Source organism: Drosophila pseudoobscura, chromosome X (assembly GCF_009870125.1).
Source record: "Drosophila pseudoobscura strain MV-25-SWS-2005 chromosome X, UCI_Dpse_MV25, whole genome shotgun sequence".
NCBI classification, from domain to species: Eukaryota; Metazoa; Arthropoda; class Insecta; order Diptera; family Drosophilidae; genus Drosophila; species Drosophila pseudoobscura.
The window spans coordinates 40,105,173-40,119,436 of NC_046683.1; the positions used below are offsets into that span (position 1 = coordinate 40,105,173).

A 14,264-nucleotide genomic window follows, 5' to 3' on the forward strand; every position below is an offset into this window, starting at 1 on the left:
TTACTAGCTAGTTAAGACCCTCATGTCGGAACTTATAATTTTATCCGATTCTCAAATCGATTTCCTACAAGACTGGTTTAATTTAAGTTTTCATCTTTATTGCACTGCTTATAAAATAAGATTTAAGCAAAAACAATTTCCACTAAATTTATTTCTTGACACGGTAACGACATGTAAGCTACACATTTGCCACATATTAACTACATTTTGGTGTAATTACCAAAAGCGACACCTGAAGGTGTTTTTTTCATATCAGCCCCATGGAAGCGCCAGTTTGAAAAACCTCCGTTGTTTACTTTTTGACATGCTTTTTTTCCGACATTTTTCAAATAATTGAGATATTGATGGCAGGATTGATGCTGATCAGGAATTGGTATTCGATGTGGCCTATGACATCGCTCGAATTGGAAGTTCTACACGATTTCTACATATGTAAGTGCATTAGAAAAAAATTGATAACTAATTTTATAAAAAGTTTTTGTTTTACCAAACCTGAAATTTGTTTTTTGAAATAATTGGTTAATGCAACAATACTTTGAGTTTTCGGGCAAACAGCTGACGCAGCCCGATTTAGCTATCAATGATTCAGATGTTACACATAAAAGAGGATTTTGCGCTCGCAATACACTAATTGTGCGTTTAACATGACATGATAATATGTGAAATAATTTTGCGAAAACGGGAGCACCTAAAAATGGAACGTTTTGTCTGAAAACACAGAAGTAAATTCAAACCGTATCCTTTATTCAATAAAGTAACAAAATATAAGTCTAAAGAGTAAAAATATAATTTGCGGATATCATCACGAAAATTATGGGAACCCACCACTAGAGCGAAAAGTCTTGTAAATACACGGTACATTCGATGTTAGGTAGGGACAACTCTGGGCTCCCTCTTTTGGAAACATGGAGTCACATCTGCACATCTCTAAGAACTAATCGCATTCGATTGGTAGAAACACTTTCCGCCATTAATCGATGTGTATATATTTAAATAAATTAAATTCTTAAATTAGATCTCCGATTTAAGAAATAAACAAAAATGCGCTTCATCTGTTTTTGAAGAAGCGGGCGGTGCGTGCTTGGACAGCACCAAATGCAACGCCGTTGGGCTCGAAAATGTGTCGGGCTATCCATTCCGGTAGCTTCTCCCGGATCCGGGCGCTGGCATAGCGCTCGTCGAGTAGAAAGACACATGCGTAGTCCCGGATGTGGCGAACAGAGCGACCGATACACTGGTTGACCGCTTTCATGCAGATGTTCTCGTAATACTCGTTACCGGCGCCGGAGCCCAGACGCTCATCCAGATAACGCATCCGCTGCTGCAGCTCCGGCGCATTTCGATTCGGATAGGGCAGGCCCACAACGAGCACGGCCCGTCCCAGGTCGTCGGCAAAGTTCAGTCCCTCGGACAGTTTTCCACCAACGACGGCCAGCAGAAGTGCCCCTCCTTTGGGGACAGCAATAGCCTCTGCATACTGCTGCAGTAGCTGATCTGCGGCACCAGAGGATTCCCGGAAGATGCGCTTCTTTCGGGCAATGTTCTGCAGGCCACCGCTCTGCTCCAGGTGGGTGTGGACCGTGTCCAGGTACTCGTACGAGGGTAGGAAGCAGACAACGCCCCCGGGCAAGACATTGCAAAGGTTCTGCAGCACCATCGACAGTTCCTTGAGCTGTAAGAGTGGATTATAGTGGGTCTGGAGTGAGGAATAAGAGTTGCCACCCACCATGGCGGGAGTCCCACGCTGAGCATAGCTGAAGCAGAGGCTGGCCCCAGTCGGTCCCTTTGCCACGACAAACGGCAGAACAGCATCCGGCGGCACTACATGGCTATAGAAGCGCTCCACCAGCCGCTCTGGGCAGCGGGCGAACAGCTGCTCCTTCAGCTCCTGCGTGGGCTGCATCGTTCCGCCAGCAATGACAATCTGCACAAGACAGTAAGAAGGTTATTTAGTTGATAAAATAAACGCAAACGAAGACTACTCACCGCTCTGGCCTCCGAGAGGATGTCGGCAAAGTGCTCGGCTGGATCAAGCAGCAGATACTTGACCATTCCCGCCTGGGGATTGAGCAGTACCCTTCCATCTGCCGCATTGCTGGTGAGCGTTTCGATGAAGGCCAACAAAGGCCGAATGGGGGAGGGTGCAACCTGATCGGAGCCGCTGCTCTTTTTCTCCATCTGCAGCTCCTCTTCTGCCTCTGCATGGGTCTCGGCCAGCTTGCGCTTTCCATGGGGCTGCTTTCCTAGCGTCTTATGCTGCGTGACCAGGTGCTGCAGTAGCGTCTGGCGACTGGAGCCGGGCGGCTGGTTCTCGCTGGGACGCGGCTCTCTCTGGGCCCGGGTCGCATGGCCCTGCACCTTTTGGGCAAACCGCGTGCGGCCGCAGAACTCCAGCAGAGCGTGCAGATCGATGTTGTCGAAGTCGCCCTCGGACGAGAGCTCGTAGGTGCGCAGCATCCGCACGGACGTGGCTCCGGCCTTGGGCTCGAGCAGCTTCAGCAGACGGCGCAGCACAAACAGCAGCTGGTTGATGCTCAGGAGATTGCGGGTGCTAAGGCGGCGCGCATACTGCAACTTGTAGCCGGAGACCTGCTCGCGGGCCAGTTCCAGCTGGGAGCGGGTCAGCTCCGAGCCGTGCAGCTGGGCAATCGAGTCGAGAAGGTTATGCGCTTCGTCCACGATCACAACGGAGCCGCGCAGGTCGATGCCCAGCTGCTGACGGGCTGAGCGCTGGAGGAGAAGCTGGTAGGGCAGCAGCACCAGCTGGGCGTCGTCCTGGGCTGATCGGGAGGCGTAGTAGGAGCAGCCACCGCATGCGGTGCCTTCGACAGCCAGTTCCTCGATGTCCAGGGGCTCGCACAGAGCCACATCCCGGAGGCTCTCCACCTTCGCGGGCGCCTTGAAGGGACAACGACTGAGCGAGGCGGCGGATCCAGCAGCGAGACGGGATTTCTTGCTGGGATTGGCCGGTGCCTTGCTCCGGGCCATGTCCAGGCAGCGCTCGTTAATCAGGCCCACATTTCGGAGCTTTCGCACCTGCGGATTGATGCACAGCTGCTGTCGGGAGCCCAGTGAGACGCAACGCACCCACGCCCCGTGTGGGGTCTTCCGCAGCTCAGCCACGATCTGCGCAAGCTGCGAGTGGGTGCGGCTGCAGAAGAAGATCTGCACGGGGCGGTAGCGATCCTCGGACTGCTCCTCGGGGCCGTCGCCCAGCTCGTGGTCCGAGTCAGAGTCCGTATCCGCATCGGAGGGATGCTCGTTGTCCACCTGCTGTTCCTCTTCGGGCTTAGGTCTTGTCCTGAACTTCTGATGCTTTTTCCTTTCCTTGGTTCGCTCCCTGATCACCACTAGCTGTTGTTCTCGCTTGTCCAGCAACGAGCAGAGGTGGTTCAGTTGCTGAAGTTCCACCTGCTGCTCACGGGACTCACTCTGGGCACTGATCCAGTCCTCCTCCTGGGCACTGGCTGCCTGCAGGCGGTCCAGCTTCTTTTCCACTTCGACGATGCGCTGTAGCAGCTCAGAGCGAACCAACTCCTCATGCTGGCGAAGCCAGGTGAGGGCCCCGCATGTTAGGGTCAGGGATTTACCAGTGCCCGTGGGGCTCTCGAAGATGCCCACCTGTCGGCGCTCCAGCACCGAAAAGAGCTCCTGCATCAGCTGCTCCTGGATGGCGTACGGGGCGAATGGGAAGCCAAAGTCGGAGGCTCCGGGCGTGGCCAGGCACTGGCGCGGCGAGTATTGGGCCATGTCCGGACTTACATTTTCCCTAAGGTAAAACAAAATGTCGCGCCAAGACCAAAACAGCAACAATGCGGATGCGGGTGCGGTAGGCAGTGTGACCACGGATTTATCGTTAAAATATATCGTCCGACCCTCAGAAAAATTCCGTTTCATTTTAAAAATATACCGTAAATATACTGACGAATTCAACACGTATAATATACGTTTCATCGATTTTGATATTCCGTAGAAAATTACTAGCCATTGAGATCTTCCGTCGAATATTACAAGCTATATAGATATTTCAGCTTTGCCCACTTAAAGTTATTTACAAGGTTAACTACTTTTAAGTTCTTGCATGTATTTTATTTTGCCTTAAACACTAAAAACAAAAAAATACCGTGAGCGGTCACCCAGGCGGTTGTTCAATATATATATATTCATATATTGATATATGAATAAATTGATATTTTAGAAAATCGAACAGCCATAGGATGCGGCGTTCATCCATAGCAATGCCTTAGCGCTTTTTTTCAAAACAGCAAATCGAAAGTTATAGTATTTTTTTAATCTCTATTCAGAAGCTATGGAAAATTGTCTATAAATTTAAATTAACTTATATATTATTAATTATATTTATTATTTATTTATTATTCTCACTTGATGTGAAACAAAAAGTAAATTAAGAAAAACGACATACACAGGCGATTCATAATAAAGTTTATTTTTCTCCAGTTCGAGCACTCTTTTTTTTGGCGCCAACTATTTTTCTGGTTAAAAGTACCGAATAAAAGTAAAAAAACCGGAGATTATCCGTATGAGTAATTGTTATGTTAATCTGTTGGGCTTGGTAATATTCAAAAAAAGAACATAAAAAAATGTATTGATTGCGAATTAATGTGCATTAATTTATTAATTGGCGTTAATTGGTTTTTTGTAGATGCCTAAAATCTCAGCCGACGCCGCCGCAGAGGCACATTAAACGCCATTACAAGATGGCGGCCACGGCTGCGAAAGGGTATGCGCGAGTTTCGAGAAATTTCAGGTGTTACGTGGATCCATATCCATTGGAATTAATATATTACCCTCGTGTTGTCCCGTTCTCCCGTTCACGTGGGCGTTGCACAAACAAAAGGTCGAGCTTTGCTCACGGGCCGCCACCAGCAGCCTGACCTTCTGCTGCACCTCCATTGACCCAGTGACTGACTGACTGACTGACAGATTAACTGAGGCAAACTCTGATTGACGGGCCGGCATAATGCCCGCGATCGTGCCACTACAACTCATCTCTCTCCTCAACGTACAACGTGTTACCTGTGCGCCCTGCCCCACGCCTCCCGCTGGTGTTTGTTACGGACCATTTGCTGAGACAAAACGCTCTGCCATCAACGTGAGGCATGTTGTAAGTATGTAAATTGTACATGTGTGCGTCAAGAATGTGCGTCAAGTGCAGACACATTAATCACACGCGTGCAACGGTTGCACACGCAGGAGGGAGGTAGGGGGGGGGGGGGGGACAGCAGACAGCTGCTGCCCATGCGCGCGCCCATTCTGATATATTTTGTGACCCTGAAATAATGTCTGAAATTATTTTCGTGGTTATCTGTTGAAAACTAGAGAACTTCTAGGAAAATATAAAGATCATCATTTCAGGATAGAATACTCTTTAGAATTGCAATAATCCCAAGATTCGTATAGGTTTTTTTGTATTCGGCCTTCAGATTACGTTTCCTTTCGCTGCTCATACACACATATTGGAAGACCCCACAGGAACACTGCCGCAGATGCATAGCAGTTTCCATTGAATTTGTCCATGTCAATTTAAAGTTGGCCATTCCGGGCCAAATCTCCATGCATGAGTGGGACAGACTTGAGTCGAGCATCGGGTCATTTCGCCAGTCCAAAGATTAGGCGCACAAATAGTATATAAGAAGTTTAAGTGATTATTTAAATGACCTGAGAGTCCCTAAAAGATTTTTATAGGAGTTTCCCTTGTGAATTTGGAAAATATTGGCGAATCTATGTTTTTTCAAAGAAAATAGTTTTCAGAAGTTGCAAAAGGTTTTTTGAATAAATAAATGGTTTATTTTTAATGCCCGAAGAAGCGGCAGACACAACGTTGATGAGAAGTTCCTTTAATGATCTCCAATGAAAAGAATTTATGTTTAAACACGCTAAAAAGGGGAGAAACCGAGTTTGGAAGACGTTAATTGAATGATCTCCAATGAAAATAGTTGATGTTTAATGACAAAAGAAATCATGCCTGTATCATGCAAACTTCTGCATTGTGCATTTTTCAAAACTTGATTGCTTTCTCGAATAGAAGAGGTTTATTTTATGTTTCATTTGTTGCCTTAGTTTTAATAAAGATTCCTTATGTGTGTTTGATAATATGCACCAAGTCGATTAATTTAGTTTTCCGAAACGCTTTCCTGATTCAATTTTAAATATTTTGCAGATACTGCACTCCACCTAATGATGGTGAAATTTCCATCCTGCTGTCCAGTGCCCGACCTGGCCATGCCTTTCAATCTCGACACGATCTTCAGTCAGCGACTGTCTTATTGACTGAGTCACCGACCGACTGACCGACCGACCGACCGACTGACCGACCAAGAGCACCAAGAGCCTCGGAGCAGGAGAACCTTGGCAGACAGCAGGTCGACGTTGATGGTCAGAGGCGGTGTGCCGCGCTGTGGTTTGGGGCACTGACTGTCGCTAATCTTGAGCCTTTCGGCCCCCGAAAGACATTTCCCATTCATCACAATCGCACTTGTCGTTGTTTTTGTGGCTTTGGTGGCATAATTTTTCACTTAACGCACGACTATAAATACCCCATGCTGCAACACATGTAAGACTCTATCTAAATTCAAATACAAACACGATTGTGCCTGTGCCTGTGCCTGTGCCTGTGAACGTACCAGTACCTGTGACTGTACGGTGTGTTTCTGTACTGTGATTGCTAATAGTTAACTCAATGATAATGCGTTTTTGTTTTTATTTATTGCCGATATTTTATGCGATTAAATGCCATAATTTATCAGAGCAGTGCTCGCTCGGATCGGTTCTTTGCCTCGTATTTCAGTTTTCGTATATCACAGATTTCTTGGACATTGAAACGGTTCACCCTGATGACGCTTAGCGCGATATCTCCTCCATTGGTTCTTCAATCATATTCTACTTAAAGAAAGTCTACAATCTGTTTCTTACGTGTAGGTCCTGCAGGAGCTGCCGGCAGAGCCCCGCGGTTGATTAGAGTTTCTGTCTTCGCTTGAGGGCATCGGAACTCAGGATTAATGGAACCCTAAGCCTTATCGAACCCTTAAGCCTACAAAGACTGAGCCTGCAACCGTTAGGGGGCTGAAGTATTTTTAGTAGGATGACTAACTTCAGAGCCGGATGCTGTATAGTAAGGGCTAGCAAGAGGCTCCCATCGAATCATCGCCCATCGAATTGGTGACCCAATCTATGACACATTTTGCATTGAGAAGGATTTGGAGGCATGTTCTGTTGTTTTGTTCTTTTTGTTATTACTGTTATGACATTCAATAAGCAATTAGGCATTAATCATGGCCGGGGGGAGCATTAATCACCCAAGCAGCAGCAGCCTCCAGTCCCAGCCTCAATCTCAAGCGCCGCAGAAACGATCGAGCCTTCAACTTATGCATATGAGCAGCAGAGCAGCAGAACAGAAAGCCAGCAGCCAGAGGGATGGTGGGGCCTGCTGCCTCCAACTGAACAGTCACTGATCGCACACCCTCGGGTAGACAGAAAGAGAGATCCCAGGCTTGCAAGAGAGACACAGCGTAGCCGAGAGAGAGAGAGAGAGAAAAAGAGACATGATGTCATCGTCTGTTTATAAGTCAGCCGCGTCAGCGATGCAGATCAGGTACGATCGGTGATCGGGCGATCGGAGCGGAGCGGATCGTGGTTCGTGGCAGAACCAAACGATTGTCCCACGCCCACGCCGAGCCACGCGCCAAGAACGAAAATAATCTCGGGTAAATAATCAGAGGCAGAGGCAGGTCAGGTTGGAGGTTGGGTCCCCCGCCTGGTGCAGGCCCCCAGGGGCCAGATGACGTTGTTCGGACAGTAGCCGACAGATCGATCGTCCGATGGAAACCATAGAGTTTCATCCCAGAGGAAAGACTGAGTTTTTTGGATATTAAATTTGAGTTTTTATTGTAGTTCTTTTATGTGGTTTCTGTGTGTGATTTCGGTTCTGGTCGGATCGGATCGGATCGGATCGGTTCGGAGATGGATTACAGAGACAGTTAGAGATATACAAGATACAGTTACAGTTACAGTTACAGTTAAAGTAAGAGTTACAGTTACAGTTACAGCGACAGTTAGAGATACGGATACAGGATACACATTGGAGCTGCGTTTTGTCAGGGTTTGCATTATAGTTTATCAGTTACACATGGGTTTCTGTTTTTTGCTTGATTGGTTTGGATTGGATTGTTCTTCTTTTTGCTCTCTTCTTATATGTAGTAGTAGTCGGCTAGATCTATTTCTCGTACGGTTTTGCTCTGGTCAAAACCACACAAATAACATCTGGGACTCTCTTTTCAAATAACAACACTCTCTCTTTATCGTCCGTTCTTTCTTTCTTTCTTTCTTAGGGGTTCTCTTTTTTTTAGCACAGTTTGTGGGAGTTTTCTTTTTGTTTTTTTTTGCTTGTTTTTTCTCTTGTGGGGCTGGTGGTGGAAAGACAGACACATATATTACATTGGATCTTTAACTTTATATATCTTTTAAATATCTTTAAGCAATATACATATGGCTCTATAATCTATACAATCAATGGGAAGTTCTTTTGGGTGTTCGGTGTTCTGTGGCTCTGCGGTTCTGCCTGCAGCTGGTACTCTATGGGGGAGGGGGCTCTATGTTTAAACACTTAACCAACACTGATCGCTATCGCATATCGATATTTATCGTGGATCGTTAAATTTGTTATGTCCAGGTACTTTTGTAGCGCTTTCTTTTGTTACAACAAACAGCAAACAAAATCGTTCTTGTGTGTAGCCTACAAACTAAAAGCTAGAGAATGAAGTCAAGGTCCAGTTCCAGGTCAGAGGTCAGTATCCAAAGGTCTGTGGGTAAGTCGTTGAGGTGAAATGAGGTGATGATTCTGATTCTATTTCTGATGATGCTATATGTCTATTCTTCCTCTCCCCCTCATTTCGCAGCTGTAGGCAGACCCCAAAACGCATACAAAACTCAGCATATTTTTAGGCCATATATGTATGTCATATTATATGTATTATATGTATTCTATGTATTAGATATCGATTAATAATCGAAAAACAAAATAAACAAATGGGTACAAAAAAAAAAAGAAAACAATTTACAAGCGAAGAACTCTTTCCTCCACATCCATCTTCTGGGAGGGGTGTTTATCATGGGCTGATCATGGAGTTTTTGATTGCATAATAGCCATTTATAGTTACGATTTTACAGCTTTGCATTACATTTACAGTTTACAGTTTAAGTTTACAGTGTGGTTTTACAGTTAAATTTAACATTGCCGAGGTAGGCAGCTCCTTCCACTCGCTACACCTGAGAGTCTGTTTCTGTTTTGGTTGGAAGCTTGGATCAAAGCATAATATCGTATGTGGGCGAGTGGAGCGGTCGGAGTCTCTGCACTGATCCTCTATATAGGGTTTTGTGTGTCGTATGTGAGGTAAAGTTTTTGCTTAATTTCAAATGTTCTCAGGTAACTCTCTTCCCATTTTCGAACACACCTTCGCTTCGGGAACTGGGGGAAAGTCATGACTCCTTTGGATGCTCTAACAATCAAACCTATTCAAGGCAAATAGGCTGGGCACAGGGGTGGTGTGGGTGTACAAAGGTTCATGGTTAATGGATCAAGGCGTCAAGGCTCAAGGTTCAAGGTTCAATGGTGATATATGTATGTATGTATAACATTTATGGTATAGGTACAACTAGAGAAAGGCGTGTGCAGAGCTCTGTTAAACATTTACATATGGTTGTAGACATAGATATTGGTATTTTTTTTTCATATATAGTAATATATAAATATTAGATATAGTTGTTTATTTTTTGTTTATCGGTTATTCTTTAGTACAAATCGAGGCAATTACAATTACAAATTACAAACAAAGCACTTTTTCTTTTCTTTTCTGTTCCGTTCTTTTTTCTATCTGTGTGGGTATATGATCTTGCTCCTTTAGGCCACTTTTTGGTGTTCACAGCTGTTTTGTTTTATACACATGTAGAACCTTGCATATGTATTAAATCTGTATAAAGGTATAACGTTTTTTTGATCAGGCAATAGACACACACAAATATACATAGGTATATGCATATATAAATGGTACAGGCATCATATGGTCTCCTATATGTATATCCTATATATAGTATATATAATAATATATCATTTACAAAAAGTTTCACATTTGTTTTTTCTTTCTTTCTTTCATTAAACTGTAATAAGGCGCAAGTTTTGAAGGATTTTTGCAGTATTTAGCAACACTTAGTGGTCATCGAAGTATTCGATCGTTCTATAGACTACAAGTATACCTCTTCCTCTCTCACTCTCTCTCTCTTCCGCTTCCGCTCATTGCATGTATATATAGTTTTTAATAATCATTTTTGTTTGTAGATTAGTTGTTTTTGTTGCAAAAGAATTAACAAAGTGTTGGATTAGTAATTTAGTTTTTTGTCAAATAGAAAGTTTTGTTTTTTTATTTAAAATTTTGTTCTTTTTTTTTGATTAAGGCAACATTTTGTTTTTGTTTTCTTGTTTTTTTGTTGTTTTTTTTTGTTTTATCATTAAAGTTAGCTTACAAAATATGGACACAAAAAAAAAACAAAAATGTATATATCGTACATGTATATATATATATATCGACTGTATATATAGGGGTTGTTTTTTATCACTGACTAAGGCTAGAGTGTTTTTTAGACAAAAAAATATCAAACGTCGTCAAATATATCGCATGCGCTTTCCGAATCGAAAAAACATCCTTCTCGTTCCTCTCGTTAATCTCTCTTTTCATGTGAATATATATAAATGTTTTATAACTTGTAAGGCATTTCGTTTAAGGATCAAAGGACCAAGAAAATCAAAGGACAAACGCTTAGAGAATGGAGGAGGAAATTGAACAAAAATTAAAATTAATAATTACTGATGCGGATGTGTGTGTGTGACTGCTAGCAGTTGATCACTGCTCTTTTCCTCTCCCTATCTCTCTCTTTGCTCTCTTACGCTTGCAATGGAATGTTATCGATTTATCTCGTATCAAAAAAGTTGGGTTATGTACAATTATGCAAGTGATTCTCTCCTCTCTAACTGCTACTCCTACTCTCCTATTCCTCTACTCCTCTCTCGTTCACTCTCCCTAAAACTGATTGTTTAATGATAGGTTTAAAGTGTTAATTAAATTGTTTTCTGTTTTCTGCTTTCTTTGCTTCATGAGGTAGTCAAGCCACAGGCTGGACGCCGCTCCAGGCGGACATGCACGATGGGGGATCAGGGTTTTGGGGGGTATTCGAGGCTTAGGGGCATGGGTTATCAGGGATACTCTGCTGTTTTTATTTCTGGAAGAACTCGGATCGATTAACGGCGGGAAAAAGGCATCATTGGGAATTAGGGCGGGGAAAAGGTGTCAAAGGATTGTTGTTTGGGGGATAATTTTAGGGGACAATTTAGGGGTACTTTGAGGGAAATTCAAACAGAACTTCAAGGACATTCAAAGGGGTAATGTTTCAGTGCGTCCTTGGGGACTGCGGCTTCAGCTTTTCTATCTGTTCTTCTGCTTAGTCGATGAGTAGCATCTAAAAAATATACATCAAGGTACAGGATCCAGCACCTAACACCAATAATCAACATGTGTCCAGGCTGGATCCTCCTCCTCGTCCAGTTCCAGCTCCATTTCCAGCTCCATCTCTACATCCTGCTGCTGCTGCGGACTGCTGCTCGGCCTGTGCGACGACGACGACGACTGCTGCTGCTCCCCCTCCTGGCCACCATCCTGATCGAAGGCCAGTAGCAGGAGATCGCGATCGCGATCGCGATCACGTTCGTGTGCGTTTGCGCTTGCCGGTGCCGATGCCCGCTGGGCCCGCCCTCACGCCAGGCAGCCCCCATTGGTCAGGAAGGCAGCGGCACCGGTATCCAGATCCACATAGTCCGTGCCATCGCCCGCCAGTTGGGACAACAGATCGTTGGAAAAGCAGCCGTTCTTCATCAGCAGCAGCTGTTCGTCATCGTAGCAGGAGGGCGTCATCACCCCAACGCCCACACCCACGCCCACGCCAAGGCCATTGTTCTGGAGGCCGTGATGAAAGTCCACCAGGAGGTTGTTGTTATTGTTGTTGTTATGGTGGTTGTGGCAGATGTGCTGGTTGTTGTGCTGGTGTCCTGCCGCTCCTCCCCCGCCACTGTTTGCATGGACAACACTGGCCATATTGAGGCTATTGATGTCACTGGTGGGCAGGACACTGACGGCATGCTTGATGTCCGGAAAACCGTCGCTCGGCTCGAACAAGAAACGCTCCGCACTGAGGGCCGTGGTGTAGGGACTCTGCGCGTCCACCAGTTCGTTCTTCACGAACTCAATGGCGCTGCTGGTGGGCGTTGAGGCGGCCGAGCCGGTCTGATTGCTGCTGCTGTTGCTGCTCGAGGAGCTGCTGCTGGTTGGTGTGCTGGCAGGCAGGAGTGGCAGTGGCAGTGGCAACGATGCTAGACCCAATGCAAGGCTGAGGCCATCGCAATTGGGGACGTAATCGGATACCTGCTGATTGCTTACAACGAGACTGCTGCCATTGCTCTGCTGTTGCTGTTCGTTGCTGCTGGCGGGATTCATGGGTTGTTGATGCAGCTGTTGCTGTTGCTGTTGCTGCTGGTTGGGAGAACTGAGGTATCCTGCATGCTCAAACTCCTGGGGACTGGGTGACGGCTTGCAGTAGCCATTGGGGAGCTGCTGCTGCTGCTGCTGCTGCTGCTGCTGCTGTTGCTGCTGTTGCTGGACCTGTGCTGCCGCTGCTGCTGCTGCTGCCATGGCCGTTCTCTTGGAGCCAAACTTAAATGTCGCCATCGATGGTATGCTCATCCTTTGCGAAGACGAGCTGCTGCTCGACACCGAACCAGAGCCAGAGATGGAACCCGAGCCCGAGCTTGAACCAGAGATGGAACCCGTGAGGTTGACCTCCGATGACGACTGGCCCTCGAGCTCCAATTCCGGGAAATACTTCTGTGCAGGCGACTGTAGCAGAGCGGCAGGCAGCTGGCACCCGCCGGTCCTTAGGCAGCCCTGGGACATGGCATTCGCGTGATTCTGGAGCATCTCCAGCAGCTTGCGGCGCTCCGTTTCGAGGCTGCGCACCTGCTGCTTCAGCTCCACGTTCTGGGTGTCCAGCACCTCCGACTCCTTGATGAGGTTCTGCGTGCGCTCGCGCTTCTTCATGCGGCACTTGGTGGCCGCAATCTTGTTGCGCTCCCGGCGCCTCCTCCGCCGATCCTCGTCTTCGGGCGTGAGGCCCTTGGGCGTGGACTTGGTCTCGCTGTCCTCATCCTCGCTGGACTCCTCGCAATCGTCGTCGTTCAGACTGTAGCTGTGGCTGGTGTTGTTGCAGTTGTTGTTGCTGCTGCTGTTGTTCATGCTGCTGCTCCTGCGGGAGCACTTCGATTGGGGCTGCTCCGAGCCGCTGCTCGAGTCGCAGGTCGAGAGCTTGCGCTTGCTCTGGATGGCCAGCTTCAGGCCGGTTTTGATCAGCTGCGACTTTGTCTGTGAACGAAACAGAGGGAACAACGAGTGCGGGTTAGAGCGGGTCTTTTCAAACGTCCTTCGTCCAACACAAATTGTTGTCTTGTCACCAATCGCCATATCGGTTAGGCGACGCCAAAGAAGGCAAAAGCATTGCTCAAGCAACTCTGAACGACCCCCCACCCCCCCTGGGGTAGACAGACACACAGATAGGCACGCACATTTGGAGGCCTCACTCTTTGGCATTTCGAGATCTCTCGCAGAGGCACACACTTCTCTGGGGGACTCCCCCACACCTTCACCCACCTTCACCCGATAGAAGATTCTCCTTCGGCCTAAGAAAGCCAGAGACACATTCCTATGGCAGAGCTAAGGGTGATTTCTATGGGCAAGAGGGAGAAACTTCCCTCTCCTGCCAAGCCACTCTGTGAGAGAGAGAGAGAGATCTATGAATGATCTCTACAGCAAAAGAGAGAGGCGAATGATGCGACTGAGTTATACGAAAAAAAGAGACCCTCTGGATAAGCGTAACTCCTTTTCATTGGTAAGCTCCTCTGTGAGAGAGGTAGAAGGGGCGATCTATGGCTGACCTCTACGGAAATGAGAGCACCCCTCGCTCAAGATAAATGATTCACATGACTCGCAATCATTCGTTTAATCTTATCGGTCTCTAGGTGTCTCCACACACTTCTGGCGATTTCTTGAGTAATCCCAGCCGATCCTTTCGGCTGGTGGGGAGAGATCGACACAGTTTTCTCGAGAGCACTCAGGCCTCAGGCCTCAGGTAGCGATTCGCCATGTGACGAA

The 14,264-nt window shown here is 46.6% G+C and overlaps 2 protein-coding genes across 2 annotated transcripts in view; both read right to left on the bottom strand.

Annotated features, from left to right (window-relative positions):
* Nucleotides 1-765: 765 nt before the first annotated feature.
* Nucleotides 766-3,841, bottom strand: LOC4815869 (ATP-dependent DNA helicase DDX11). Its single transcript, XM_001355423.3, has 3 exons — nt 1,987-3,841; nt 1,727-1,924; nt 766-1,672 (listed from the first exon to the last, which is right to left on the bottom strand). The coding sequence occupies exons 1-3, from the start codon at nt 3,748-3,750 to the stop codon at nt 1,049-1,051; spliced, it is 2,586 nt and encodes an 861-aa protein (XP_001355459.2). The 5' UTR covers nt 3,751-3,841; the 3' UTR covers nt 766-1,048.
* Nucleotides 3,842-8,183: 4,342 nt separating this feature from the next.
* The window catches only part of Atf3 (Activating transcription factor 3), a 42,304-nt gene continuing 36,223 nt past the window's right edge, over nt 8,184-14,264 (bottom strand). The window contains exon 5 of the mRNA XM_033384357.1: nt 8,184-13,478. Coding sequence (XP_033240248.1) covers nt 11,820-13,478 — 1,659 coding nt within the window. The 3' untranslated portion in view covers nt 8,184-11,819. The remainder of the gene's footprint in view (nt 13,479-14,264) is intronic.